The following is a 26,568-nucleotide window of genomic DNA, read 5'->3' on the forward strand; positions in this document are numbered from 1 at the left end:
TTCAGTCAATATACATTATCTGCACAGCATATGACTGAAAATATTACGTAAGATTTAACCTCACATGTGCACGGACAGCTTTTCCTCTCTATGTCTGTATGAGAGATGAGGAGGAGAAGTTTTCTGTGGATCAGATTAAGACCGAAGTGCATGCTCCTGCAGAGAGATCCCATTTAACCCCACTGGTATTCCAAAAACAGTGAAGTAACTGGTTAAGCTTTTATTTATGGCACAATGCAATGTGCTGTCTGGACTCAGGATCACTGTGATGTGCTATAAACAAGTCTCTCCTGAACATGCTATCAAACACTGAGTCACACTGATGCTGAGTAACTCCTGATAACAGCAAGAAAAAGAGATATTGGTGCTTTCACAGGTGCATTTTTAATGTTTGAAGCTTCGAGTAAGTCTGAGCTAACCGAGTACAGCTTGTCGCTGCTGCTTGGTTATTTCATGTTAATATTAACACTGCCATTTTGAGTCTTGACAGCAGTGATATAAACATATCAGGCAACCGTGGCTCTGTACATGTACAAGACCTGTGAGAAATGCAGCGTACACTGAGGTGGGATATAATCTTTCTGCAGTCACAGTTCACTGGATGAGAAAAGTCAGCTGTTTTAGGTGGTCTAAATCGACTTATACCCCCACTGCTGAAGGCATGAGGTGAGGTTAAGCCCCCGGACTTAACATGACAACAGGTGTCCCATGTTTAACCTCCTAAGAGGTTTATGTTCAATCAAGTCAAGACAGAGATTACAAATGTTTGGGCTGAGAGAGCAGTCTGGCTCCGATTACCAGGCTTTATATCTGGAACAAAACCTTTCATTTTGATTTACTTGAAAAGGCACATGACTTTAAGCTGTGAAAACAGAGGCCAGCTTACCTGTTTTAAAAGGCTGAACATTATCTGTTTCACTAAAGGATACAAACAGAGGTCCACAAACTTGTCCCCAGATTTCAGAGGTTTAAATGTTTTGCCTTTGTTTTTCTGAGCTTTTTCCATATGAAAGATCTTCAAAAAGCTAATAAACAGACCCTGAATACAAATTGTTTTGTCAAACTGCTGTTTACAAGGTGAAACATGGACTGTGCGACCGACTAAATGATAACAGCTGCTGAGCTTACATGTTTACAGATCCAGCTCCATAACGCTGTTCCCTGATGAAGTATTGAAGCTTTTAAGTTGACTTCATATTGGGACTGTCTTTCTTAAACATTACATGTGCCAGTAAAACATACAGACACAGATTCCTTGGTGCAAACCAGATTCAGCACCATGGAGAGAACCGGAAGGCCTGACAGGCCTGACGCGGGATTGTCTCTGAACTCAGTCAGTTCATGGACAGTGAAACAATAAAAATAATTTCAGTTAAAATCAGTTAAATACATTTTTGTATTTTAGTTAGTTTAGAAATCTTGTGTCCGGTATTTAAAGCTTTCAAAATGAAAAATATTTGCATGTTTATAGATTTAGTTTCAAAGAAGAGTATTTTACAGGTCTTATTTATTAAATCTGTGCTCACTTTGGACGCTGCTGGAATCCATTTAGATGCACTAAAGGAAAAAAATCACACAAGCACAGACGGCGTTGCAAGACACACCATATAATACCATTGTACCGTGGTGAATGCAATCAATTTGTACTCCCTAATGACTTTATCTGACCTACCGCGAGTCAATCAAATGCAGAATATGGTTTTGCATCCACATGCGTAAAGGACGCAGACAGGTGCAACGGCCCGGACGCACACATTTCCTTGCTCAAGGACACTTCAGCAGGACTAGACGAATAAAACAACGGGATTTTCTTCAGTATCGTGACAGAGAACTGCTTTTTATTTGCCGTCGATAGTTAATTAAAGCTTTCGGGGAAGCGGCGCTGCGAAGGAAGGCCTGGATGATATTGTCCGTCATCCAACATGCAGGCACCTTATCGGCACGTCCCAGACAGTACAGGCTCCTCACAACTTTGATGTACGACGCAATTACTAAACTAATAAAAGCCTCAAGTCGAAACACGATTTCTGTGGTGGTGGAGGAGGAGGAGGGTGGAGGCGTGGTGCATCAACCCGCCCGCTGCCTTGACAACATTATCGCTTCTCAATCAGCAGTTTAAAGTGGACGGTGGGTCCGCGCTTATTGTAGAATAAGCACCGATGAATATGGCGCACTACCCAAAACTTTATGTCTGCATGGAAGAGGAGTTTAGATCCTCCTGCTTCACTGATTCATCACACCTCCAGCCCTGAAGTGGTCTCCGAGGCCCACGTGGAAAAGTTGCTGGTGTGTGACATGACGTCATTGGTCAAAAGATCAATTAGGAGATTTTGCTGCTTTTATTTAGCGACATTTGCCTCTTTTATTTTGCTTGTTTTGAAATAGTTTCATTAACTGAATCCGAATTACTCCCACAGTAAACTGTTTTTTTCCTGTTATTGTGCTGCTGGCAGTGCGGAAGCCTTCATCAAACATCTGCAGTCTCATTATCGCCCACAGAGCCATTTTATGCCTTATTCAGTGCGCTTATTCCAACCGCTATGCTCTGAAAAAGACATCATGTCATGCACGTTATGATCGCCTCTCAGTTATGGTTAAAAACACACGCTTTCACAGGTCTGTGTGTGTGCGCAGCGCGGAGACTGGAAACAATACTGTACATCAAGCGTGTGCAGTTAAATGCAGCGTCAGCGTTAAATGCAACAACTTGAGGGCAGTGGACGTGAGAGAGGCGCGTCGTGGAGGAGAACCAAAGTTCACTCATTTGCATTTGTAACATCTTGCAGGCGACTTCCGTGGTTCTCTTCAGCTCTGCGGGCGGTGCACCTGTCCATGCTGCTCTTCTCAGATGGAAACTGAATAAAAGAGCCCCCCCCCAATCGTCTCCAGGAATCAGATCCTGCAGACTTTAAGCTCCTCAAGCTTTTCCAGGCTGCCTGCAAGCGAGCAGACGACTGCACGACCCCAGAAAACAAACGAAAAGATCCGCGATTCTTGCAGCGGAGAGCAGTCTGAGGGGGGGTTTCCCATCTCCAGAGAGAGGCAGAGGGAGCAGAGGGTGGAGGCTGGAGGGTGATGCTCTCTCTCTCTCTCTCTCTCTCTCTCTCTCTCTCTCTCTCTCTCTCTCTCTCTCTCTCTCTCTCTCCCCCCCAATCAAATACAGTAGGGTACGTGCCGGCAGTAACGCGGCTGGAGACGGTGCACCGGGGTCCAGCAGTCCAGCACGGTGCTGGGACGGGATTTTACTGTGCACATCTTCTTGCAAGCGGATCTGAAGATGCTGGGGGGCTGGAGGATCCTGCTCTCTCACGCGCACAGCACCAGCCTCTTCCTGCTCTGGATCCTCGTCGGCTTGAATGTGGTGGAGGTGGCGGGGTCCCAGCAAGGCATTCCTCTGTCAGTGTGAGTGCGAGGCAGCTCTGCAACTTTTTTTCACGTGGAAATAACTAAAATGTTATCTCTCACAGACAGGAGACGCAGCCATCAGAGGAGCAGCATTCCGTTGAGATTTGAGTGAATTTAAGGACTTTTAAAGGGTTTACAGTGACAGAGAGACTGGGAATAGTTATTATAGGCTCAACTCATCACTTACTTACTTTCTTCTGGGGTCTTATTTTGTTATATGGCAGTGTAATATATAATCAATTAACTGACAATAATAATCATATGTGTTATTCATGAGTCAAGGCTCCGCAGTATGTTTCTAGCAAAAGCAAGACAAACATTTACAGTTATAAATTTTAGTTGTAATTTTTTTAGAGACATCTTTTATCTCAATCGTTTTACTGTTATTATGCACAATAATTCAAATTGATGAAAATAATTTCATTTTTTATTCGTCTAACAAGCTTCATTGATAAAAGTAAATCGTTACAGTTGCGAAGCCTTTAAAGGCATAGTCCAATCGTTCCCAATCGTCTTCATACAACAACAATAAACTGAATCACATTTTTATCTATAAGTCTCGTTGTATCTGCAGCACATTGAGAGAAGTGTTCAACTACAAAAGCTTTTACTTTGGGAACCTTGTTGTAGGATTTTGTTGCCTGTTTTTACCTCCAACAATTTCAACGCAAGACTAAAGAATCCAGAATGAAAGATGGAAATGTAGATCATAATAGTTAATCTCACCCTGGATAACACTCCTAACAGATTTATCTTTAAACTCTGTGCACTAACTAATTTCCAAGTTCAGGTGCTCAATGCTCTATTACCCACCTTTTAAAAGATATGAAGCAAGACATTTTCCTTCAAGTTCTTCAGCGCTTAGTTTAGTTTAAAAACCACAATATTACTCATAAATCTATTAGGTTTGGCAAACCAGTAGAAAACAGAATATCAGATTAGATTAAATGAGTCCAGTTTGGTTGGTCTTTGTTAAAGAAAAGGTTGTTCTTGTAAGATCAGTGCGTTTGAAAAGTAGTAATTTAGCCACCACAAATCCTTTATTTTTGTTTGAATCCTTAAAACAGGTCATGTTCTCAAAGCAGCATCTTCCTGTAGGACAGTCGCATTCAGCTCTGTTTCACATTTCATGTACAGTGTCTCTGTGCCACGCTCAGCCAGACTCTTTTACAGTTTCATAGAAGACGCTCCAATAACTACAGTATGGATCATCACTATTACAAGCAATCATCTGTCAGGAGAGTGAAGGTCAGGGACGCCGGGCCTTGATGACAATCTTTTGATTGGTCGTCTCAGAATTAAAGCTTTAAAAAAAAGAGCACAGAGGTGAGATTAAAGGCATTTAGAAGCAGCTCAGGTGAGGAGAGGACAAGGAGAAGAGGGGAGAAGGTGACATGAGATAACAGATTTAAACCTCCTGCTGCTCAATCTCACATCATTTGGTATAAAAGGTTTTCAAATATGTTCTTTTAAATACAAAATTTAAACTTGGACAATAACTTCAACATTCTTTCATTTACTTAATTCAATCACTTAACTTTCTGTGTATTTCTTTTAAACTTTTTATGTGCATTTTTCCAGAATATTTGGGAGACTCTTGGCTAAACACTCATTTTCTTTGTGTGTTCTAGCGTAAAGCTCTGGGCTTCAGCATTTGGTGGAGAAATTAAATCAATTTCTGCAAAATATTCTGGATCCCAGCTACTGCAAAAGGTACTCTTCTTATTTCCCAGTCTTGTGCAAATGCAAACGCATTTTCCCTTTGTCTGATGGTCATGTAGTTAGAGACATTGTAGGCTGTAATGCTGTGTTCCCTGTCTAATGGCTGCAGAGACATTTTGGTGTCTCAGCTGAATGCTGATGCATTATTTTAGAGGAGACTCAGGTGTGTTTGGCCGAGACAGAGCTCCATGTTTCTGTGTGTGTGTGTGTGTGTGTGTGTGTGTGTGTGTGTGCGCGCGCGTGTGCCTGAGTGTGTGTTCGTACTTGACACGGCTCATTTACCGTGGCTCTGATTCCTCTCTCATCTCATCTCTCCAGTTAACTCTCTGGAGTCAAGAGTTTCAACCTCTGGATGTGAATGCGACAAGAGGACAAATTGAATTAGAGTGCGGTTGGGGTCGACAGTGGGTGGGGGGGGCTGTTATGATGGGATGAACAAGTGAAATCCGCAGAGAGTGAGCGATGACCCAGTGCCGTAGATTTAACTTTCTGACCACTCGATGGCTCTGTGTTCACAGGCCTCCAGTGGTCAGAGTCCAGGCAGGTGGATGAATGGTTAACTGCCCATCAGCATGCTTATAATGTCTTTTAAGTCTCATGCTAGATTTATATGTATGTAGAATATATGCATGAAAGGCACCTTTTAAAATACAGTATATCCTAATGGCGTAATTAACCCTGGGTTTATCCTTAGATTTCTTCTTATTAAGTAAGAAAAATGAGATGGACTGGACGATAAAAAATGGTCATAAACTGCACAAGCAACAATAGTAAAAAGTTATTATCGTATTCAAGGAGCTCTACTTTTAGACAAAAGTATATCCACTCTCTGTGACAGTTTTCTATATGCATCTCTTTGCTATTGCTTAGACCATGTGACATATTCAAACCCAACACACCATGTTTTCATGGCTGCAACGTCACATCAAAAGTAAGTGTTCTGGAAATCTTGCACATCAATCCATCCACACTTGCTGAAAATGCAGCCTACAGTATCAGTATATTTTGAAAGTCTGGGATCTGCATTACAATAAAAAATTAAGTTTCTGCGCGTCTGATAAAAGCTGGGCCACATCACATGATTTCGTAACAGCGGACCCACGGGAAGGTATGTGGGTTGAAGGGGTTAAACTCTGACGAAAGGTTACAGCAGCTTACCAGCACTTCAGGCGAAATAATGTTTTAAGAAACAGCTCTCCTTTCTGTCAGCTGGGTTTAAACCCTGTGTTTTAAAGACCATAATACATCACCCTGCAGTAAGTACAGTCTTACCTAAAATGTCCAGTTTCAGTTTTTCTGTTTTAGCAGTTTTTGATTCAGTTCTTTGGTATGTTGTGAGGCTGTAGCTTGTGGCCTGGTGTTAAATTGAACTGCAGTGTATTGAAAGGTGTTTTCAATACTCTATCGATCACATTCACATCCATGCAAGAATGTTCATCTCGCTGCATCTTGCATCTATAATGCAAACAACAGCCTCAAAACAGACCACAGGATGGAATCAACATCTCCCTGACCACTGAGTTTCACTGTTACAGGACTGCACCACAGTGCACAGTGGATCAAATTTTTCTGGTCACTCATTGCACATGGCATGCATTTATTAATGTACCAACCCGGTATCATGGCAGTTCTTGAAACAGTCACGAAATTGAATGTACAGGATTTATGTAAGTGGGCACAATTTTTTTTGTGCACAACTTTCAAATGGAAAATTTGTGTCCATGTACACGAATCCTACAGATTGCATTTTGTTACTATTTCACAAACTCATTTTACAATAACATTTAGCTGAAATCAATCTTTCCTTAAAGTTGCCTAAACCTAACCACAGACAGGACTTGGACCCTGGATTCGGGTGTCACAGTCCTGGACTCTGTATGCCCGCCATCCTCCCTGCAACTCCAGCACAGTTCATCAATGCAGTGTTTTGTTCACTCAAGGAAAAGTGGTGCATGTATGAAGGATACTTCTTTGAAATATATTTGTTTGTAATTAGTGCTATGTGTCCCAAAAATAGAACATTTGCATCCATGCATACAAATCCTTTAGATTCAGTTTCATGACTATTTAACAAACTGCCGTGAGCCTGTGTTGCATGTACAGGATCCATAGACCATTTTCAACATGGGACACTGTGATCCCTCTGTCTATAATAACTCTTTACTTCCCTCCTGTAGGTTAAGTTACTACATGAACCCCAATCATACTTGTTAATCTTCTGCATTTGACCCATCCTCACTATTTTAGGAGCTGTGGGCTATCACAGCGCCGCGTCCGGGGACCAACTCCAGTTCTGAGGCCAGTGCCTCGGTCAAGGGCAATAGCAGGATTAATCCTAAAAGCTCCGCTGCATGTCTGTGGGAGGAAAGCGGAGCACCCAGAGGAGGTCCACGCAAACATGGGGAGAGCGTTCAAACTGCATATAGAAAGCGGCTCCAGGGTCCAAACCTAGGACCTCCTTGCTCTGAGGTGACAGCTCCTTAACATAAGATATAGATTTAAGTTCATAGGTGTGGTGGAAGCTGAAGCGATAGCCTTCAATTTGTTGCCAAATATGTATTTCATCTTTGTACAAAAACATTTTTGCAGTATGCCCTGCAGATTTGTTCCTGTGTTTTTGTGTGTATGTAAGCACTTTGCTCGTGTTCCTGTTCATGGAGGCATGTCTGGAGAGAGCTGTGCCGAGCCAGTCAGCACAAAGCAGTGAGCTGTGAGGAGAACTGACGGGTCGTTAGGGGCTGGTCATTAAGGCTGATCATTAGATGCTTTTATGGTGAATTACCCGATTTTACTAAGATTTCTGCAAAGCGGGAAACACTGGGGCTCTTCAGGCTCCCGGCAGGCAGGCCTCACTCCTGCATTGGTCATTACTCTAATCAATAATCATGATCAGTGCTTTTGATGGATGGGGCTTAACCTCCTCTTGATGACTGGAGGAGTGTGAGGGAGGAGGACGGGGGGGACCGGGGGACACGAGGTGCTGAGGCGAGGAGGACAGGCGTGAAATGAACTGTTCTGCTCCACTGCGAGCCCACACTCTTCCTTTCAGTAGGTAATTTGTCGCCTCATGTACTGGTTTGTGTGTGTGTGTGTGTGTGTGTGTGTGTGTGTGTGTGTGTGTGTGTTTGTGTCTGTGCGTCCTGTCCACACAATGTGTAATGTGTTCGAATGCGAGCTACAAGCCTGACGTTGCTTATGTTTATTTTTAGATAAGGTTATTGGAAGTGTGTGTGATGTGGCTGACTGGACAGCGTGAGAGGATCAGGCTTTTGTTTTTATTTGACGTGTGTGTGTGTGTGTGTGTGCCAGGCAGGTGTGGGATTATGTAATGTTATAGTCCTCCGAGCTGTGGCGGGCTTTGTTCTGTATCACTGGAGGTCCTGTGCATCCAGCAGAATCAGCATTATGTGAGGTGTAGTTCATTACCCAGAATCGCCCAAGCCTGACACGTTATTATCTTTCTCCTGTGCTTTGACTCCATTTCAATTACCCTCTTACCATGCATAGGCTTCAGAACCAGCACTGCCATCCCCCCGGCCACCCAACATGGCCATCTCCAGCCAATCAGAGAGACAGAAGCAGCATGTGCAGCCAATGACTGAGAGCGGATAAAGACTATCAATCACTTTGCGTTGCGGAGGGTTTTATCAACCGTTCATCTGAGACTGGCTGCATGCAGCTTGTCAGCCAACATGTGACGGCTTATAAGCCTTGTTTAACAATTCCCCACCTCTCTGGAGTGGGATGCAGTGAAACAATAGTGCTCTAAAATACATTAAAACACACACAGAAAAAGATGATTATCTTATTGTTTTTTTTCTTGCCTTATTGAGTGGACATTTAAGACACTGCTAATGGATTAATCAACCACGTCAGCTCAATGAGTTTGCAGCATGTCTTCCTGCAGCCACTGTGAGAAGAGTTGCACTTGTTCCCTCTGTCAACACCACACATATGTTTCTGGTTCTTTTCAGAAATATAAAGAATTTGAAAAGTCGGTCAGAGTGGAAGAAATTGATGGTGTGAAACTGGTTAAAAACCTGGCTGTGAAGATGGAAGAAGTGTTCAGGAAAAAAGCAGAGGCCACCAGGGTAGGTAAAATATTAGACATGTTTGAAAAAAGCATTTTTTACTTTATTTTGTAATTAATTTTAATGTGATAAAATATTCAGTAAAAAGAAGGCAGGATTTTTTTTGAGTTTGCAATAATTTTTGAAATCACTAACTTTGCCTCTAAAGAGAGATTTGGTGGCTTTATGTGAAAATGATTGTTTCTGTCAACATATGAAGGTTTAAATAGAAGAACATAGATTAGATATCAGGAGAAACCGTGTTTCAATATTTCTTAAATGGTCCCAAAAAAATCGCAATGAATATGAGGAGGGTCAACTTTTATTAAAAAGTCAATCACAGCCCCCTCTCCACCCCAATAGGCCAAATTTTTGCACAGTCCCTAAATCGAATTGGTCACTTGGAAAAGCAGATTACAGTGCAATGTTTTAAAAAATCAAATCGGTCCTCAATGTCGATGTAAAAGGCTCATCAGGAATATTTTCTCACATGTAATTTATTACAGTCCACGTCTGAGCCGCTGTCAGCCTCGCAGCAGCAGCCTGTCTGCGACCTCAGCGCAGAGGAGACGGTTACCATTTTAATGCTGCACCTCGCAGGGACTGCTGGGAAATGATAACGTTTATCTCCCCCCGGCCTGATCCCATGTGTGCGACAATTCATGACAATGCAGCCTATAAATTACACTCACAGGAAAGCGCTTAATTTAATGAACGGGGTTTAATTCATAGTTTACAATGTTTGTTTAAAAAAAAATATGTGCAAACAACACAAATGTGGCTCCTGTGAAAGAAGAATAAAATCCAGTCTCATAGTTAAACCTGCACAGGTGTGATAAAGCCTGATCTGCTGACGTCATCACGCCGTCCAAATTGAAAAGCGACTTTAAAATTGAGGCAGCGACCCCAATAAAGTGGTGAAGGTGAGCTGTGTGACCGCTGCAGGGACATTTCATAAGAAGAGAAAATATGGACGCCAAGAGAAAAAACATTTACATCATCTTATATGTATATTTATATCCATTACATATAGTGCATGATGTTTTTATTATTATCATTATTTGCCGACTGCTGACGACGTGAGAACTCACCACGAGGTCAACCGAATCTGGCCACCGCCGCTCAGCAGTCGTTGTGTTTATATAGCAGTTATTTTGACACGTGTGACAGATGTTAATTACCTGCTCGGCTCCGGGGGCCAGAGAGACTGCAACGTTTAGGTGGCATTTCCCCGGAAACACAAAGCCAAGCATATTTTTCCAGAACCGAGGTGTCGCTGCTTTGGTACGCGGCATGAAATCACCTGCCTCCATCAATCATTTCACAGCGGCGCTCCACAGCAGTGCCCCACATTTTATACAGATTTCAGCCCTTATAAGACACTATAAGGATTGGCAAGGGGGGAGAGACTAACCGATCTGGCAACACACCCTCTTACTGAGTCCACAGCTAAAGCTGGACACAGGGTACCACACGATCCCACCTAAAGATTAATCTAAAGGCCGGGAATGGTCCTCGATCATGTTCCTCTTCAGTGGAATGATGTTTGTTGGGATGTGAAAATAATGGAGCAAACAGCAGGTGTGACAAATACACAGAGCAGCAGAGTGAGGAAAAACTTCCGGGGATGAATCACTGAAAGTCTGCGGAGGTCTGAGAGAAGAGTGTGTATTAATATACATGCATACAAGTTAAACAGGAATTGGTTCGTTTGCACGTGTTTTTAAATGTGTTGTGTGTGTAACAGTTTATCAACCAGTGTTTTTTTGTTTTTTTTGTTTGTTTGGTTTTTTTACTCCACAGCGGCTGGTGGAGGCAGCAGAAGAAGCGCACCATCAGCATGAGGAAAATCCCGACCTGCAGGTAAGATCTGCTCCTGAGGAAAGAAAAGAAAGGAGGAACATGATTATTAAAAATGTGGTGTGTCACTGTGTAAGAGCGGGATGAATCATTTTGAGCTGGACTGGGGAGGAGCGGCTGCAAGGTGAGAGAAGGGTAATAGGCCTTACAAGTCTTTAATTGCGCTGGCGTCGTCCTTCGCACTGATGTCCTGTCAGTGCCTCGATACATAACGCTTCTTTGATAAGCAATGGCGCACATACTGAAGGCTGCTGCGCCACGTGTCATAACTCACGCCGGCTGGTTTTAAGTGTAAGCATAGCTCAAAGGCAGGTCTGCGCTGCGGCGGCTGCTGCGGCGCCTGCACAGCAGCAGAATAACTTGGTGATCCAGTATCAGATCTGTTGCCAGTGTCCTGTTGTTGTGCAGAGTTCGAGGCTGTACCGCGGGCTGTAATGCGTGGTAAAATATTCAGATTAACGTACTGACATTTCTCAGAGGCTTCTGTATTGGACTCTGAGTCGGCCTGTATTGCTTCTACTTTGAGTCCTATTTCACAGGTTATGCTCATGCGCTCTGACTGTGTTCAGATTTCCAGGGCGCACTGAGCTTCCTCAGTGTCTGCAGAGGGAATGCAGTATTTCTGTCGTCTGTTCGTGCTCTCTCTCTCTCTCTCTCTCTCTCTCTCTCTCTCTCTCTCTCTCTCTCTCTCTCTCTCTCTCTCTCTCTCTCTGGACAAAGATAAATGAAACTCTTTTGCGTGGCGCATTGTTGTTTCACTTTCGTGGCTCTAGATTGGAAACCCACTCGAGCAACGAAACACTGAAATAATGGCAGCACTTTACAGTTAATAGAAGCATTTACATCCTGTGAATACATTTCGGGGACCTCGTTCCCTGCCCGTTTCTCTGCTGTTCACACAGCCATAACAACACATGCAGACTGCACCTGAAAACCCCAAACACACAACCGCTGTTTTCAACCAGTAATATAGAGTAATGCTAAAAGGAATTTATTGTGTGTGTGTGTGTGTGTGTATTCTATTATTCGTTAAAAAGCAGCTGTATTGTTGTAGGATTTATACAAATGTGAGACTTGTTTTCATGAAATAGCCTATTTTTTCTTGAATCATATGTGGGCTTTTATTACAGTAACACAGCTAAGTTTCCATTTTCTCCAGATGCTTCATGGACAGTTTGGTTTCTCTCACTCTCTCACCAGTAATTCTACAACAAATATATATATATAAGTATGTAATTTTTTGTTACATGGTTTGCTGAAAAATTTCTGTAACCATGACATTATATTTTGACATTTTACATTCTGCCAAAGATATATTTTGCATTTTGATTTATTTTAAATCACAGTGTTTTCATATAAACTATATATATTTTTAAAATTCTTAGAGTAAAGATTCTACACTTTTGATGAGTTCAAGCTATTCAAACTTTTTTTTATTCAAGCAGTCGACATACAGTAGAGGCCTATCACGCAGACGTTTCATCTTAGAGGCCATAAAAAATAATAAGGGAAATTCAATATCCACCTGCTGTAATGATATGATGTCATGATATTGCTCCTTGTGGCATCATTTAACCAACCTCGCCTCCGCCGGCACAGCACATTTTTCACGCACCATTTCACTGACCACAATGAGATAAGCCGGCTGCTCTTATCTGAGCCGCTTGGCGTCAGGACAGGCAGGTGTTTTGCATTGACCCCGAGTGTTGTCCGCAGTTCAAGGGTGTGCAGATCAGGTCTGATGGAGCAACAGAAAACTGGCTCTTACTTCAGGAATTTTATTTACTGTAATGTCTCTTTGGTTTTGTGTTTGCTAAAAAGCTTCGGTCAGTTTTTGAAAATCAGGAACTCTTCAGAAATGTGAAACATGAAAATCCAGATTCACATTTTAAATAAAAAACAAGACACACTGTAGGAGTGAAAACACTTTGAATTAAATTCTCTTTGTGTGCTTTTTACCTTTATTTTAACTAATCTTTCTGCCAAAACCCTGAGAAGCTTTAAGTTTAATACCCAATTTTCTGCTTTTATGAAACATTTGAAGCATAAGTAAAAGTAAAAAATATTGTGTAATTTATACTGTGTATTTTATATTCTTGTTTTAGAAAGTTAAAAAGGAATGAGACACAGGGCCAGTTTAAAATACTTAAAATCCAGGTCATAATATATTTTTATTGTCTGCTACTGACATGGTTTCTAAACATCCTAAAAATATGAATTGACCCTATTACGCTGTTACAAAAAGATGCTACAGAGTGATGAATGGTTTGCTCAAAGTAGAGTGTAAGTAGCTCATATGCTGAATGTTTTTGTTCATCCCATATTTCAGTAAATTAACATTTTGAACAACAAGTCTCCTCAGACAATGTGATCAGGGAAGTCGGCAGCTTCGGAAAAAATTAGCTTCGACTCCATGAAGCTGTTAGCCATAACAACGGCACTAAGAGTCAGGGGCTGTTAAAGCCTCAGTGTTAAAGCTTACTGAGACCCACCATCTTCAGATATTGGAGTCTGGTGGTACAGTAAGGCCCAGCAGCCCGTAATGGAGAGCAGATCTCTGCAGTGGGGGCCTACAGCTAACTGCAGTGGTGTAAGAGTCAGTGGGGCGTCTCGGAGAGCTGCAGTGTCCCATGGCCTGCTCTACAGTAATAACCCTGGTGGTTAACGTGCCTCTCTACAGCACTATCAGTTCTGCTGAGGGTGCACGTTTCTCTCCCCTGCTGCTCCCCCTCCGCAGCCCTCCTCCCCCACCCACCAACCCCGCCGCAGCTCGTCAGAGAGCTGCTCAGGCGTGGTATGAGCTGTCAGGGGCTGCTTGATGGTGATGCCCGTGCGGCCTCCCCCTGAGTGTGATACTGTGGAGTCCATCACCCATCTCTCCCTCCCTCCATCTCCCCCCTCTCCCTCTTCCCCTCTTCAGTGCAGACAATAAGGACCAGAGGCCACAGACAGGCCGCTCAGACAGGATGAGGTAGTCTTCTGCAGCAGCAGGCAGTGAAGGGCAGGACAGACAAACTGTTGGGTTTCACTTCAGGGAGGCCAGACTTTTCGCTGTCAGTCCTCTTTGTACATCCCTCTTAGACCGCAGTGACGATTCTAACACATTTTGACACACTGGGAAATTAAAAATAACTAAAGAGAATTTCACGTAAAATCTGCACACACTCATGTTTGTTGTGTTTGTTAATTATAAGTGTCTGTAGCTTTGATGGTAGGGCAGATTAACTGATAGTGTGTCCATATCAGGGAAAGAATTTAGCTAATTTTGGACAAAAGCCTCATCTAAATCAATGTAATGTAAAAAAAAAAAAAAATCTATTTTTTTTCTCACTGTGAGAAGCCATGCTAGCATTTGCACTATTTTATCATCTTAGATTTCTGCTTCTACTTTGCACTCCTTGATTTTTTCCTTTTTTACCTGTGTCGTCTGGTTTTTGGATTTCACATCTGGTGATTACAGGAAGAAAAACTGTTGTGAATAGACTATGGACCTATATTTAAGACTTGTGAATGTAAATAACGTTTAATTCTTAATATCGACATTGCCATCATAGTTTTGTTTTTGAGATATCTCTGCTGATCTCTGCAGTCCTCAGTTAACATTTGCTGCATTCACTCTTTCCCTCAGTATGAGTACTTCAACGCAGTGCTGATCAATGAAGTGGACGAGATGGGCAATAACGTAGAGCTGGGTGGAGAGTTCCTCCTGGAGCCCAACGACCATTTCAATAACCTGTCGGTCAACCTGAGCCTCAGTGTGGTGCAGGTCCCCACCAACATGTACAACAAAGGTGAGAGCTCAGCCTGCGGCCTGCACGTGCTCACAAGGCAGGATTATGTGAGGGTTATTTACCTGCCCTGAGCTGATGAGCGGGGAGGAGAAGCGGAGGGAGGAAAGTGAGCAGTGAAGGTGAGAAATGGTGGCTGAAGCCGTATCAGTGCCGCAGGCTGGGAGAAGTGGAGTTGATGGAATCGATAACAGTCAAGACATAGGGAGAAAGCGACTGCGGACCTCTAGAAAGAGTGCAGAGTCGGGGGGGGTGGGACAGATGTTTGTCATATGCTAGCAGTTCAGCCGCTTCTTGTTCAATAACACAGTATGTCACCTCTGCCTGTGTATGGCCAGGGTTGCTTTTGTTCAGCCGTAATGAACTCCCCATAACTCTGTGTTCGCAGCACAAAGGGAGGCTCGTCCAGCAGCAGGAGGGGAGGGGAGGATTTAGTCACAGCCATTGTATCTCCTTCGGGGGGGTTCAATAAGGGACAAAGGTCAACCGTGCACCCGGTAATGGTGACCAGACTGATTACCATTATCACCATTTAATTTACTTGTCTCTCTCTCTCACGTCCCTCTCAGATCCTGACATCGTGAACGGAGTTTACTGGTCCGAGGCCCTGAATAAAGTCTTTGTAGATAATTTCGAAAGAGACCCAACGCTGATCTGGCAGTACTTTGGGAGCGCCAAGGGTTTCTTCAGGCAGTACCCCGGTGAGTGCCGTCACTCTGCCTGTCGTCCTATTCCACTCTGTGTGTGTGTGTGTGTGTGTGGGAAAAGAAAGGCTCATCTCAAGGGAGCCATCAGCCGTCAGTGCAGGGGGAAAAAAACAGATCAGAACAAATGATTTAGAATTACTAAAAGGGTAATTTGGCTAATGTTGTAATTTTACAGACCATCAGAGAGGATGCATATATGCGGACTGTAATTAATCAGAATTTGTCGGAGTGGGCCTACAGTCGTACTGAGGAACAAGGCACGGCTGCTGGATCCAGCCGAAGTTATTAGACTGTTACAGGGATACGAAACAGGCGGTGGGCTCGCTGCAGTGCTGGTGTGAAGCCACAGAGACGAGACACGAATGATGATATTGTAATACAGATGTGGACTTTGTATGTTTAATGTATTAGGAGCGAGATTTTCTTTTACTATTGTTTTTACAAATTTATCATTTAAATGTCTGAGAATCACACTTCACTGAACTCTTCTTGGCTCCTTGTTTTGGTCTATGAAATATCTAGAGAGGGAAATCATCGTTAAAGACAGACCGAACCCTCAATATGGAATTTATATCAAAGGCGGTGGTTGAAAGTAATTAAGTACATTCACTCAAGTCTTTTGCTTAAGTACAATTTTGAGGTACTCGTACATTACTTGAGTAATTCCGTTTTATGCTGCTCTCCACTTTTACTCTATTCTATTTTAAAGGGGAAAATTTTTAACCCACTGCATTTGTTTCATCAGTCTCCTTTCAAATTATCATTGTTGATAGATTAAATCAACCAACAGTATATAAAGCAGTCAAATTAGCTCCACCTCACTCAGCTACAACATTAAAGTACTGCAAACGTGTTAAAACTCCTGAAAATCTGGTTTCAGATCTTCAGTGTTTCCCTAAAACCTAAAACATTCCTGACTAAATAAGCAGCAATCAAAGTTTATTTTAGGAAAAAAACACATTAGTTTTTATTAATTAAGGGTTTAACACTCTAATCTGCTTCATCGGCACTGGGTTGGTGTGGTTTGATCAGATATGATTGATAGTGATCTGGCAACATGAGCTAAAGACCCGTCTGTCATCAGATTTTGATTCCAGTGTTGCTGACAGAGGCGATATTTATGGCATGGTATAATTATTCTTACTCACGTTGAGAGTCGAATGATGTCTTCCACCGCTGACTATAGAGTTCAGTGCATCCAAATTAAAATTATCAGTCATTGAGTTGCGAAGCCAAAGCCTTTCAAACATGCAGCGTTTCTTTGGCAGCCTACCAGTGAATGTGATTTTAATGACCCACAGTAAGCTTCATACATACAACAGTGCAGCACTTATGTACATACTTACATGTATATAATTTTATATATGTGTTACAGTTGTATTTCCGATGTGTCAGTGTGCCTATGTTTAACATTTTATGTCTCTTACTATTTCCCAGGAGTAAAGTGGCATCCAGATGAACATGGTGTCATTGGCTTTGATTGTAGAAACAGGAAGTGGTAAGCCTCCACATACCATACAAAAAGTACTGCTGCATTGTAATGTTTAAAAATAAAGTTTTTTTTATATATCTTCCCTCATTAACGGCAGGTACATTCAGGCAGCAACGTCACCCAAGGATGTCGTCATCTTAGTCGATGTTAGCGGAAGCATGAAAGGACTCAGGCTGACCATCGCCAGGCAGACTGTCTCCTCCATATTAGACACGCTCGGCGATGACGACTTCTTCAACATCATTGCAGTAAGTCTCAGTTTGTGTCTGTACATGTCAGAGCCAGCGTTTGTTTATATGTGTCCCATTTCTCTGTAATTGTAACAAAAGACAATTGTGTAAAGTATTTCCAATAACTGCAGCTTGAATGGAAAATGATCATCTAAATAAATGTTTGCATTTCCTCAGTATAACCAGGAGATCCACTATGTGGAGCCTTGTTTGAATGGCACGCTGGTCCGGGCCGACAGAACCAACAAAGACGTGAGTAAAATCAACGTGAGATCAATGTCTGTGGATCGTATCCGGTTGGATTTGAGCGATCAACGTGTAAAACCTTTCTTTTTCCACCTCTGTCGTTATCTGCTAGCATTTCCGTGAACATCTGGACAAGCTGTTTGCCAAAGGGATCGGGCTGCTGGGCGAAGCTCTGGCTGAAGCGTTTACAATCCTGAGTGATGTAAGTTCCTGTACAGTAAAGGGATGCTGTGCAAGCATCCATCTTCTAATGTATCACAAAGCAGACCAGCTAAATTATTTTTACTGCCTACTGATTATCTGACAATGCTGTTGAGTATTCATGAGCTCTCACAAAATTATTCATTTATTTATTGATTCATTTGACATAAAAAATAATGAATTTGTGGCCGGCTAGCACGAGTGCGCTTTGTTTTCATTTAACTGGCGGATTCCACTTGACCAAAACATGAGGAAAATTTTCATTTTACAAGCCGCATTTGTTTCCAGTGACAGAAAGTACAACACGCTGCATGTTCTCAGCTAATCATGAAAAGTCACACAGCCTGGTCAAATATATTTGCGCGTTTGGGAGGTGTGTCGCCTGTCGAAAAGCTCCAGCGCTATCCCTGTTCCGCCCTCCAAACACAGACACATCTATTCTAAAGCGTGATTAATGGCTCTAATTAATGTCGATGATTAATAACGTGGCTGATTGGAACACAAAGCAGATAAGGCCAGGAGCCACGCCGCACTCCTTTTATCTCCCTGTTTTCAGGCGAGCTTTGGCTGCGCCGCTGAAGCTGAGGGACGGCAGCTTTTACCTCTGCATTTGTCAGATTAATTAAAGCCCTGCAATGAATATGGTAATCAGGTAGCCAGTAGCCTACTGCTGAAATTCATTGTTACACCCAGTGCCCAGTGATTGAAGTGAGAATGCGGCCTATCGTGGACCAAATCAAAAAGAAACACTTGAAGAGCACTGCACCATTTTTCCACCCCGTCTCGGTCAGCTGAACGAGAGCACAAAAAAAAGCACATTCTCTCCCTCTCACATGCCGATGATATGATGGATCACAAAAAGACAAAAATGTTGGATGCTAGACCATTGCTTTACCTCTCAAACAACTACCTTAGGACTTATTAGATCTTACATCAACCTCAGTTACTTAATGATCAAGATTATTGATTATGTCTGTTATCATTAACATTTATTTTCACAAATTATTACTTAAACAATACTGAAACAAATGGCCTAATATGCCTTCAAAGAAAGGCTTAGCTGAAGGACAGATGCTCTGCAGCAGACAGTGCATGAACCTGGCTCAGGGAATGTGACGTTAAAGGAGTCCACGTGAGACAACAACACAATTTATTAAACTAAACACAGCTAAAAATGTTAAAAAAGATGCTGAAATCAGCAATAAAAGCATGCACGGTTGTGTCGGGTTTGTGCTGTAGAAAAGGAGAAGAAACAGATCAGAGCACATGTGTTACCTTTCATAAACAGCCAGGTGAACTATAGGAGTGACTTTTTCATTGTGACATGTAAAAAAACACACGCAGGTGTAATAATGAAATGAATGATGGCCATATTGTATTTACAGGTGGAGCTGCTGCAGTTTCAGGGTCCAGGTGCTGTGCATGCTGGTCACTGTCACACTGGCATGGCTTACTGGAACACTTGAATAGAATGGAGCCATCGTTAATGTAATTAATAACATCTGTTCTTTTCCTGCTATGATGAGTCTAGAAAAAGTCAAGACATTTTATTACAATCAAATATTGTGGATGATCATCTTACTTTTCCTTTTCATTATACAGGTAACTGAACGTGAAAATTAGACTTTACAATCAAACACTTTCTAAGATCAGAGTTGAGGTCATAGGATTTGAGTAGCTTTGGCAGCACTTTCTGCACACTGTGTTCGTCTCTGACTAATCTTTAACATCTGGATTGTATGTTCCTGTTGTTTTCTTTATTGAAGCACAGTCTTAATGTCACAATCTCACTGTCGCTGCAGGTGAAGATGCTTTCAGATGCATGCAAATGCATGTTGCCTCATTTCCATTGGTAGTGTTATGTCATTATGTTATTTACTTATTGTGTCATGCACATGCGCACTGGTGCAGTGGTGAAAAGGCTGCCAGTCATGAACTTCTTACATTACATTGCAAATAAATGTGGTGTGTGTGTGTGTGTGTGTGAGTGAGTGAGGGAGGGAGGGAGTGTGTGAGGGCTCTGAAGCTCGGCCTGCGTGATCTGAGAGCCGCGCTGCTCAGCAGGTTTAATCCAGTGATCATGTCACTACGTGCTCCTCTTTCCCTTCTCATTCACTCTCTCACAGGTCAATAAACCACTTAATTAGTGCGATACATCTTCCTGCATCAGAATAATGTTCACCACAGTCTTCAGATTTATTCACTAAGACATTATCTGTATCTTATTGACAGATGGCTGCGGCGCTGCCTTATCAGACATCATCGCCGTATAACAGACATCGCTGGCAGTGTTTGTTTGATGTTTAAATAACAACTTAGCTATGAGTAGGGTTTTTAATGTGTATCTGAACGTGTCTTCTGTCTTTCTGCAGTTTAATCAAACTGGCCGTGGCAGCGTGTGCAGCCAGGCCATAATGCTCGTGACCGACGGGGCGACTGAAATGTATGACGACGTTTTTGAGAAGTACAATTGGCCGGAAAGAAAGGTGAGTCTCCCTCTGTCTCTCTCTCTCCTTTGTTCTGTAAGGTGTCTGATTGTCAGTGTTATACATGTCCTTTTTCTGAAGTTTCTGCTGGCTCTGCACTTTCTGCATGTACGGTTTAATACTTTATGCCAGGTGGAGCTCCTGCCGTGACATTTCGTGGAATTGGTTTCTTACTTCATTACCACTCATCACTCTTTAATGAAAAATCTACGTCAATGTGATGTATTTCAATGTGTTGACACAGAGGAATATTCCTCCCATGAGGAACAAAACATGGGAAATTTGCTGCTTTCAAGAGCAGCTTATGTATAAACAGCTCGGTCTCAAAGGCTTCGGTCCTCGTCTCCTCACTGCTGTGCTCTTGCCACACTTCTTCCTGGACTTGACGCAGGGTTAAAAATCTTTTGTTAGCCTCCCTTTGTGAGATCTGAATGCAATTGAAATGAAATGGACTGCTGTGCCACTCACAAAGCAATAAAAACAACAGCTCAGGGGCTTTTGTTCAGTCCTATCAAGCATATGTGTGTTGGCAGTGTTTGGCAGGGTACAGGGCAGTATTTGGCAGGCTACCCCACCCCCCTCATACACCCTCAGGGCTGCTATATGGCAGCTATTCAGTGCTTTCTATATGCTTTATGCTTAGCAAAGCATCTGGAGCCAATGAGCCGTGCAGGTTTGGCAAAGTGTCACACAGCGTTCTTTAAAAGGACAGTGGAACATGCCCTCATGCCCAACCCCCAACCTAAGAAAAGACAATGAATTTAACTGCAGAGAGTGCAAGTGGTGAAGAATGAAGAGAAAGAGGTGGAAAAGCAGCTTAATGCTCAGTGTTTCCTCGCGAGGATGTGAAAACACGCTGCGACTTCTTGCACCAGCGTCAGATAGAATCAGGACAGGAAGATAAAGTACTGAGAATCACTTTGCATGTTTTTTTTATAATCCTTCCATCTTTGTTAACTGTCGACATCTATGTGTCCTCTGCACAGGTGCGAATATTCCCTTACCTGATTGGACGAGAGTCTGCATTTGCTGATAACCTCAAATGGATGGCTTGTGCCAACAAAGGTTTGAGACTTTTTGATAAATGCTTCTCAAGACAGCTTCATGTCAGAGTGTCGAAGACGGGCCGATGTGGTGTTTCTGATCTGATCTGACACGATCGGTCGAGGATGTGTGGGTATCCGTGTGGTTTCGCCGTGTATGTGTGTGTTACGCGTGCGCTCGTGCCTGCGTGTGCTGGCTCAGACTCTTTCTGGCAAGAGGCAATGAAGTGGCACTTGGGGGGGGTCAGAGGTCAATCCACTCTAATCCCTCTTCCTGTCAGAGTGTCTCCCCCTTGGCTGCTCGCTGCTGATGGCTCCCACGTGTCAACGCTCCGGATGAGTGCCCTCTGGAAAGGAAAGTCGCAGCCAGGAAAACAGATCACACAGGGACTGTGGGGACAGAAACACCCCTCCCTATTCAGACCCCCACTGTGGGATAACCTTGCACGTCCAATATGAAGCATTGTCAGCAAAGCAGGAGCTGACAGCAAGTCCAATGGTTCCTGTTTCGGTTTAAGCTGAACCACTGGAGACCTGTTTCCTGAGTGGTTCAGTATAGTCCAGTAATGTCGGGGACATCAGCTGGCGTGGAAAGCAACTAATTAGTGCATACATACTGCACTGCACTTCAGAAGGGAATATTCCATTATTTTACAGCCATAATGTCTTGTTGTTTTGCAGATTGAGACTAGATGTCATAGACGTAAGATAGACGCGAGTCAAAGCCCCGCTGTGGAGCATTTTAACACAAACAAATCTGTTGCAAGCTACATTTTGCTTTCAGTCATTAAATCTCAGTGTATCCATTGATACCCCATTGGGGGGGGGGGTCGATGTGTATTGTTTGCACATAGGAGCATTATATATACATACAGTGTCACTCTGAAAGAGGCCATTCTGCATAAGGAATACTTTAAGTTTTGAGCTGTAACTAGATTTTGCTGATAGGTTCGTAGCTACCACTGAGGCCAATTTTTGGAAGAACCTGGAGGGAGGTTGGCTTTACAAATAAAAACATACACATGGTGGGTGTTTCACAGGCTACTTTTGGGTCATTTAAACTAAATAGGAATCAGAATTTCAGTATTGTTATTCCTGGCAGTGTGGACAAAACAGCATTTAAACTTATTTCAATAAAGAAAAATTCAAAAACTGGATAGATGACTATTAAAAATCCAAGTAATAAAAAAGGGACCTCCTTCTTGTCGTGTGGTCAAAACAACGAAAAGGATGCATTGGGGAAACTTGGACACGTGACTTCAATATTTCTACAATCTTAACTATGACAATGTTTGCTGATTATACACTTTACGTTTTAGATGTAGGACTAAACATTGCGGATCTGATACCTCTTTCACCAATGGAAATCAGTTTTAATATTTTCAAGTGTAGTCTATAAAAGTTCAGATGCAATGAGAAAGATGTGTACGCTGTGCCTCATTTTAGATTAACATGTGTGTGTGTTTAATTGCAGGATATTTCAGTCAGATCTCCACCTTAGCAGACGTTCAGGAGAATGTGATGAGGTATCTTCACGTAATGAGCCGCCCGAAGGTTATTGACCACGAACACGACACAGTGTGGACTGAAGCTTACGTGGACAGTGCTGTAAGTTACTTACAGCACTTTAACTTCTCAGTTTGAAGCCTTATCATGACTTCCTGTGATTGTCCAAGTTATTAGCTCTCGTTCTCGATATATTTGCATATGAATGAGGCTGTATGCTTGTATGTACAGAGCATCAACATGCTTAGTACACGGGCTGGACAAAATACCAAAAATCTCTCAAGTTTAATGTAAAACAGTACATTGTATTGTATCAGAGAGGTGTTGATATCCCACAGTGCATCGTACTGCAAGGCGTTCATGTTATTTTGTCCATACCTGTACCGTACAGTAAGTGTGCACATGTGTGCATCTGCTTTCTCATCATTACTCTTCATGCTGCTGGAATGATTCCTCATTATGAGCTTCATTAATCTGCATAGATCTTCCCCCCACGATATATCTGCATCCACAAAGTCGATGCACAACGTGAAGGCTTTAACTCACTGGGTGATTCAATCTTAATGCATCTCTCCTTTCATTTCAGCTTTCCCAGGCTCATAAGGTAAATACCTGCATGCCATCTGATCTTTACGTGCTCTCAGGTAGAATCATATTGATCGAAAACATTATGTATTTGTTGTCTTATTGTAAAAGAATCAAGCAGATGCTGTAGGAAATAGTCCTGAACTAGCATCAGAACGGAGCTCATGGACAGGTAATGTAAGGTTTCCACTGGGACCCAGTAAATGTGAGTTATTTTGTGTAATGTAGAAGTGACGTGAGAGGTTAAATAGCTGCTCATTGTTCCTACTTTTCATCGTTATGATTCAATATTTCCTTGAAAGTCTGAAGTAAGGAGAGGTTCTTCTCTCCGAGGGGCAGGATCAGTAGAGGAGCATTTATTGTACTTCTTTCCAGTATGGAGACGATGAGCATGCCCACACTCTCTCTCTCACACACACACACACACGCACAGAAGGGTTGGAAGATTGTCCTCTGGAGTGTGTGCTCTTGTATCTCAGCCTGAGACACACCATTCATCATTCTCTGGATCATTGCATTTTATCTCCTAAAGCCCATAATAAAACTGACAGGGGGGGGGGAGGCGCATTCTTGGGTTTACCTGTGTGTGTGTGTGTGTGTCTGTCTGTCTGTCTGTCTGTCTGTGTGTAGACTGAAGCAGTCCGTTTTCCACTTCCATTGTGTGTTGTGATGAATTTAAGGACCCACCATTCTTCATTTTGTCAAGCTAGCCAGTACACACTGCAGTTCACAGCTCGTTTGCCTCAGATGCATGCACATACACAAATGAACTTTAACCACACACACACACACACACACACGCACACACACACGCTCAGCTGTGTCGATTCACGAGGTGAGGGAATAGCAGACCTACTTTAACAGGGCTCATGTGCTTAATTATGTCAGCCTTCATCCTTCCGCACTGACCTCGCCTCCTGCTCTGAGCCCCTCATGAGGCTCATGCTTCAGGTGTGACAACAGGAAGTCTGTGAGCAGGATCCTGTTTGGTTCTGCAGGAATTCATTCGGGTGCTGCTTTTAAACATTTCGTCCAACTAATAAATGTTGAATCTGTGTCAAATAGTTCTCTGTTTCTAGATCTAGTTATACTTTTTTATATGCTCTTTACTTAAATTTGAGGCCACCTTTGGCTTCGTTATTGTCAACTCCTGAAGCTTATTCCCCACTCAATGAGTCACGCTCCTCTCTTTTCTATCTTGGAATTTTAATTGAATTTCATGTCAGTTCGGCTGTCTCCCCACTGATAATTAGCTACTGTGCGGAGGCTGTGCATCAGCATTCATTTACTTTTCCATTAATCTTTTTTGGATTTTACATTCACGTATGATTTTGTTGAAATCTTTTGTTGTTTAGAGGCTTTTTAGGAATAAAATAAAACACTTTGGAATTGCGGTACATACGGTACTCTCCTGTATGTGCAGTTGTGTTGGTTATTGTTCGGTATTCATGAATTGTACATATTCAAATATACAAATTCCGAGTAAATTTATCCCCTGAGTATTTTTCTGTGCAGTTTTTGCTTTTGATTGATGTTTACAAACCTGATCAGAGAACATGCTGATGCTCCTCTCAACGGGATGGTTCAGCTAAAATTAAACTGTTAGAAATTCTTTCATTTTCAGCTGAATGAGAAAGCAGGCCCGAGTCTGATGACCACGGTCGCCATGCCTGTGTTCAGCACGAAGAATGAAACGGTGAGTGACTGAGTGACGGTAAGTAACTAAGTACATCTACTCATGTACTTTAATGCAGTTTTTGACATACTTGTACTGTTGTTTACTGGAGTATTTCCATTTGTTGCTATTTTATATAGTAAAATGCTGCCCACACATTGCTGAATCAGCATTAACTATCTGATAATGTCATATAATAAATATATCAGTGACGACTGAGGGCATTTTTTTTTTAATGTAACGTCTACTTTTACTTTTGATACTTTAAATACATTTTGTTGGCAATACTGCTGTACATTTACTTAAGGATCTGTGCTTAAATTGGAGTCTTTTGAAAGAGGTTCTGAGTACTTGCAGTTTTCATCTAAAGTTTTGTATGTGTGTTTTGAATGTTTTAATGCAGAAGAACCAGGGTATTCTGTTGGGGGTCGTAGGAACAGACATCCCTCTGCAGGAGCTGATGAAGCTCATCCCCAAACATATGGTGCAGTCAGCTGTTCTTGTACTTTTGTTTTGAATGAATGGATTTATTAATATGCATTTATTACTTCCTCATGTATCTCATTTTGTGTCTCTAGTTAGGAATCCACGGGTACGCATTTGCTATCACAAACAATGGCTACATCCTGACACACCCGGACCTCAGACCTTTGGTAACCCACCTTAGAACACTCTCACAGCATTCCCTGACTTTACCCTGTTTTCCCTTTTTGTTTTGTCCATGCAATTGTATGCATAACCGAAATGATGAACTGAACGCCTCGGTTAACGAGTGCACACCCAGACAAATGTGTTATCTGGTTAGGAGGCTGAATGGGCTCGTATATTCTGTAATCCCAACCTTTTCCTTTGATGTATGCATGCAGGGATAAAGGCCATTCATAGGGCTGGCTGGCCTGAGATTTCCCAGAGGTAACTTAACACTCGCTGGCAGAGACCACAGCCGCTCGCTCTGGGACCACTGGTTTCTCAGGAGCTATGGCTGTGCTAGTGGATCTGTGTGTGCCAGTGTTAGTGCTATTCCTCTCTGTGCAACTGTGTGTGTTGGTCTGTGTTGGTTTTTTTGTGAGTGTCTCTCTGTGGCTAAAACTGTGCTGTGGTTGTAGTCATTGACTTTCTTGTTCCTTGTGGGCCAGACGACATACAGTAGCAGAGTTTGACATGTACCGTTTAATGCATTGATGTTGGCTTGCTTGAATGAGCGTGGATTTCCTATCAATCATATTAATAATTTCTAATTTACCTGACAGTGTTAATTTCACAGACGATTTGTTAAATAATTACACAGCAAAACCTCCAAAGCAAGGCTTGATAAACAAGAGCATACAGCAAGTCTTTGTTTTGACACTCAAACGCAAAGGACAGGTTACAGTGAAGCTTTCAACATAGATTTATTTCTTTAATATCAAGCTCAAAAATCCTGTGTCACATGCAGACGTCACAGTTGGGTCAGGCTATATTTGCAGACATGTTTAAGCCGTGGTTAAACGTTTAGTCAAAACAAAACGTCATTTCACAAAAGGGATCATTAAATTGTGTACACTGTGTTCCT

At 42.4% G+C, this 26,568-nt stretch overlaps 1 protein-coding gene across 1 annotated transcript in view; it reads left to right on the forward strand.

The window, feature by feature from the left end:
* The first annotated feature begins 3,277 nt into the window (after window positions 1–3,277).
* cacna2d3 (calcium channel, voltage dependent, alpha2/delta subunit 3) overlaps window positions 3,278–26,568 on the forward strand; it is a 31,061-nt gene continuing 7,770 nt past the window's right edge. The window contains exons 1-18 of the mRNA XM_041953404.1: window positions 3,278–3,402; window positions 5,037–5,118; window positions 7,375–7,596; window positions 9,102–9,218; window positions 11,001–11,060; window positions 14,686–14,848; window positions 15,415–15,546; window positions 16,990–17,050; window positions 17,142–17,292; window positions 17,452–17,526; window positions 17,633–17,722; window positions 20,094–20,207; window positions 21,194–21,272; window positions 22,725–22,858; window positions 23,343–23,360; window positions 24,966–25,037; window positions 25,420–25,500; window positions 25,595–25,669. Coding sequence (XP_041809338.1) covers window positions 3,278–3,402; window positions 5,037–5,118; window positions 7,375–7,596; window positions 9,102–9,218; window positions 11,001–11,060; window positions 14,686–14,848; window positions 15,415–15,546; window positions 16,990–17,050; window positions 17,142–17,292; window positions 17,452–17,526; window positions 17,633–17,722; window positions 20,094–20,207; window positions 21,194–21,272; window positions 22,725–22,858; window positions 23,343–23,360; window positions 24,966–25,037; window positions 25,420–25,500; window positions 25,595–25,669 — 1,851 coding nt within the window. The remainder of the gene's footprint in view (window positions 3,403–5,036; window positions 5,119–7,374; window positions 7,597–9,101; window positions 9,219–11,000; window positions 11,061–14,685; window positions 14,849–15,414; window positions 15,547–16,989; window positions 17,051–17,141; window positions 17,293–17,451; window positions 17,527–17,632; window positions 17,723–20,093; window positions 20,208–21,193; window positions 21,273–22,724; window positions 22,859–23,342; window positions 23,361–24,965; window positions 25,038–25,419; window positions 25,501–25,594; window positions 25,670–26,568) is intronic.

This window comes from Chelmon rostratus, chromosome 2 (genome assembly GCF_017976325.1).
Source record: "Chelmon rostratus isolate fCheRos1 chromosome 2, fCheRos1.pri, whole genome shotgun sequence".
Lineage (NCBI taxonomy): Eukaryota > Metazoa > Chordata > Actinopteri > Chaetodontiformes > Chaetodontidae > Chelmon > Chelmon rostratus.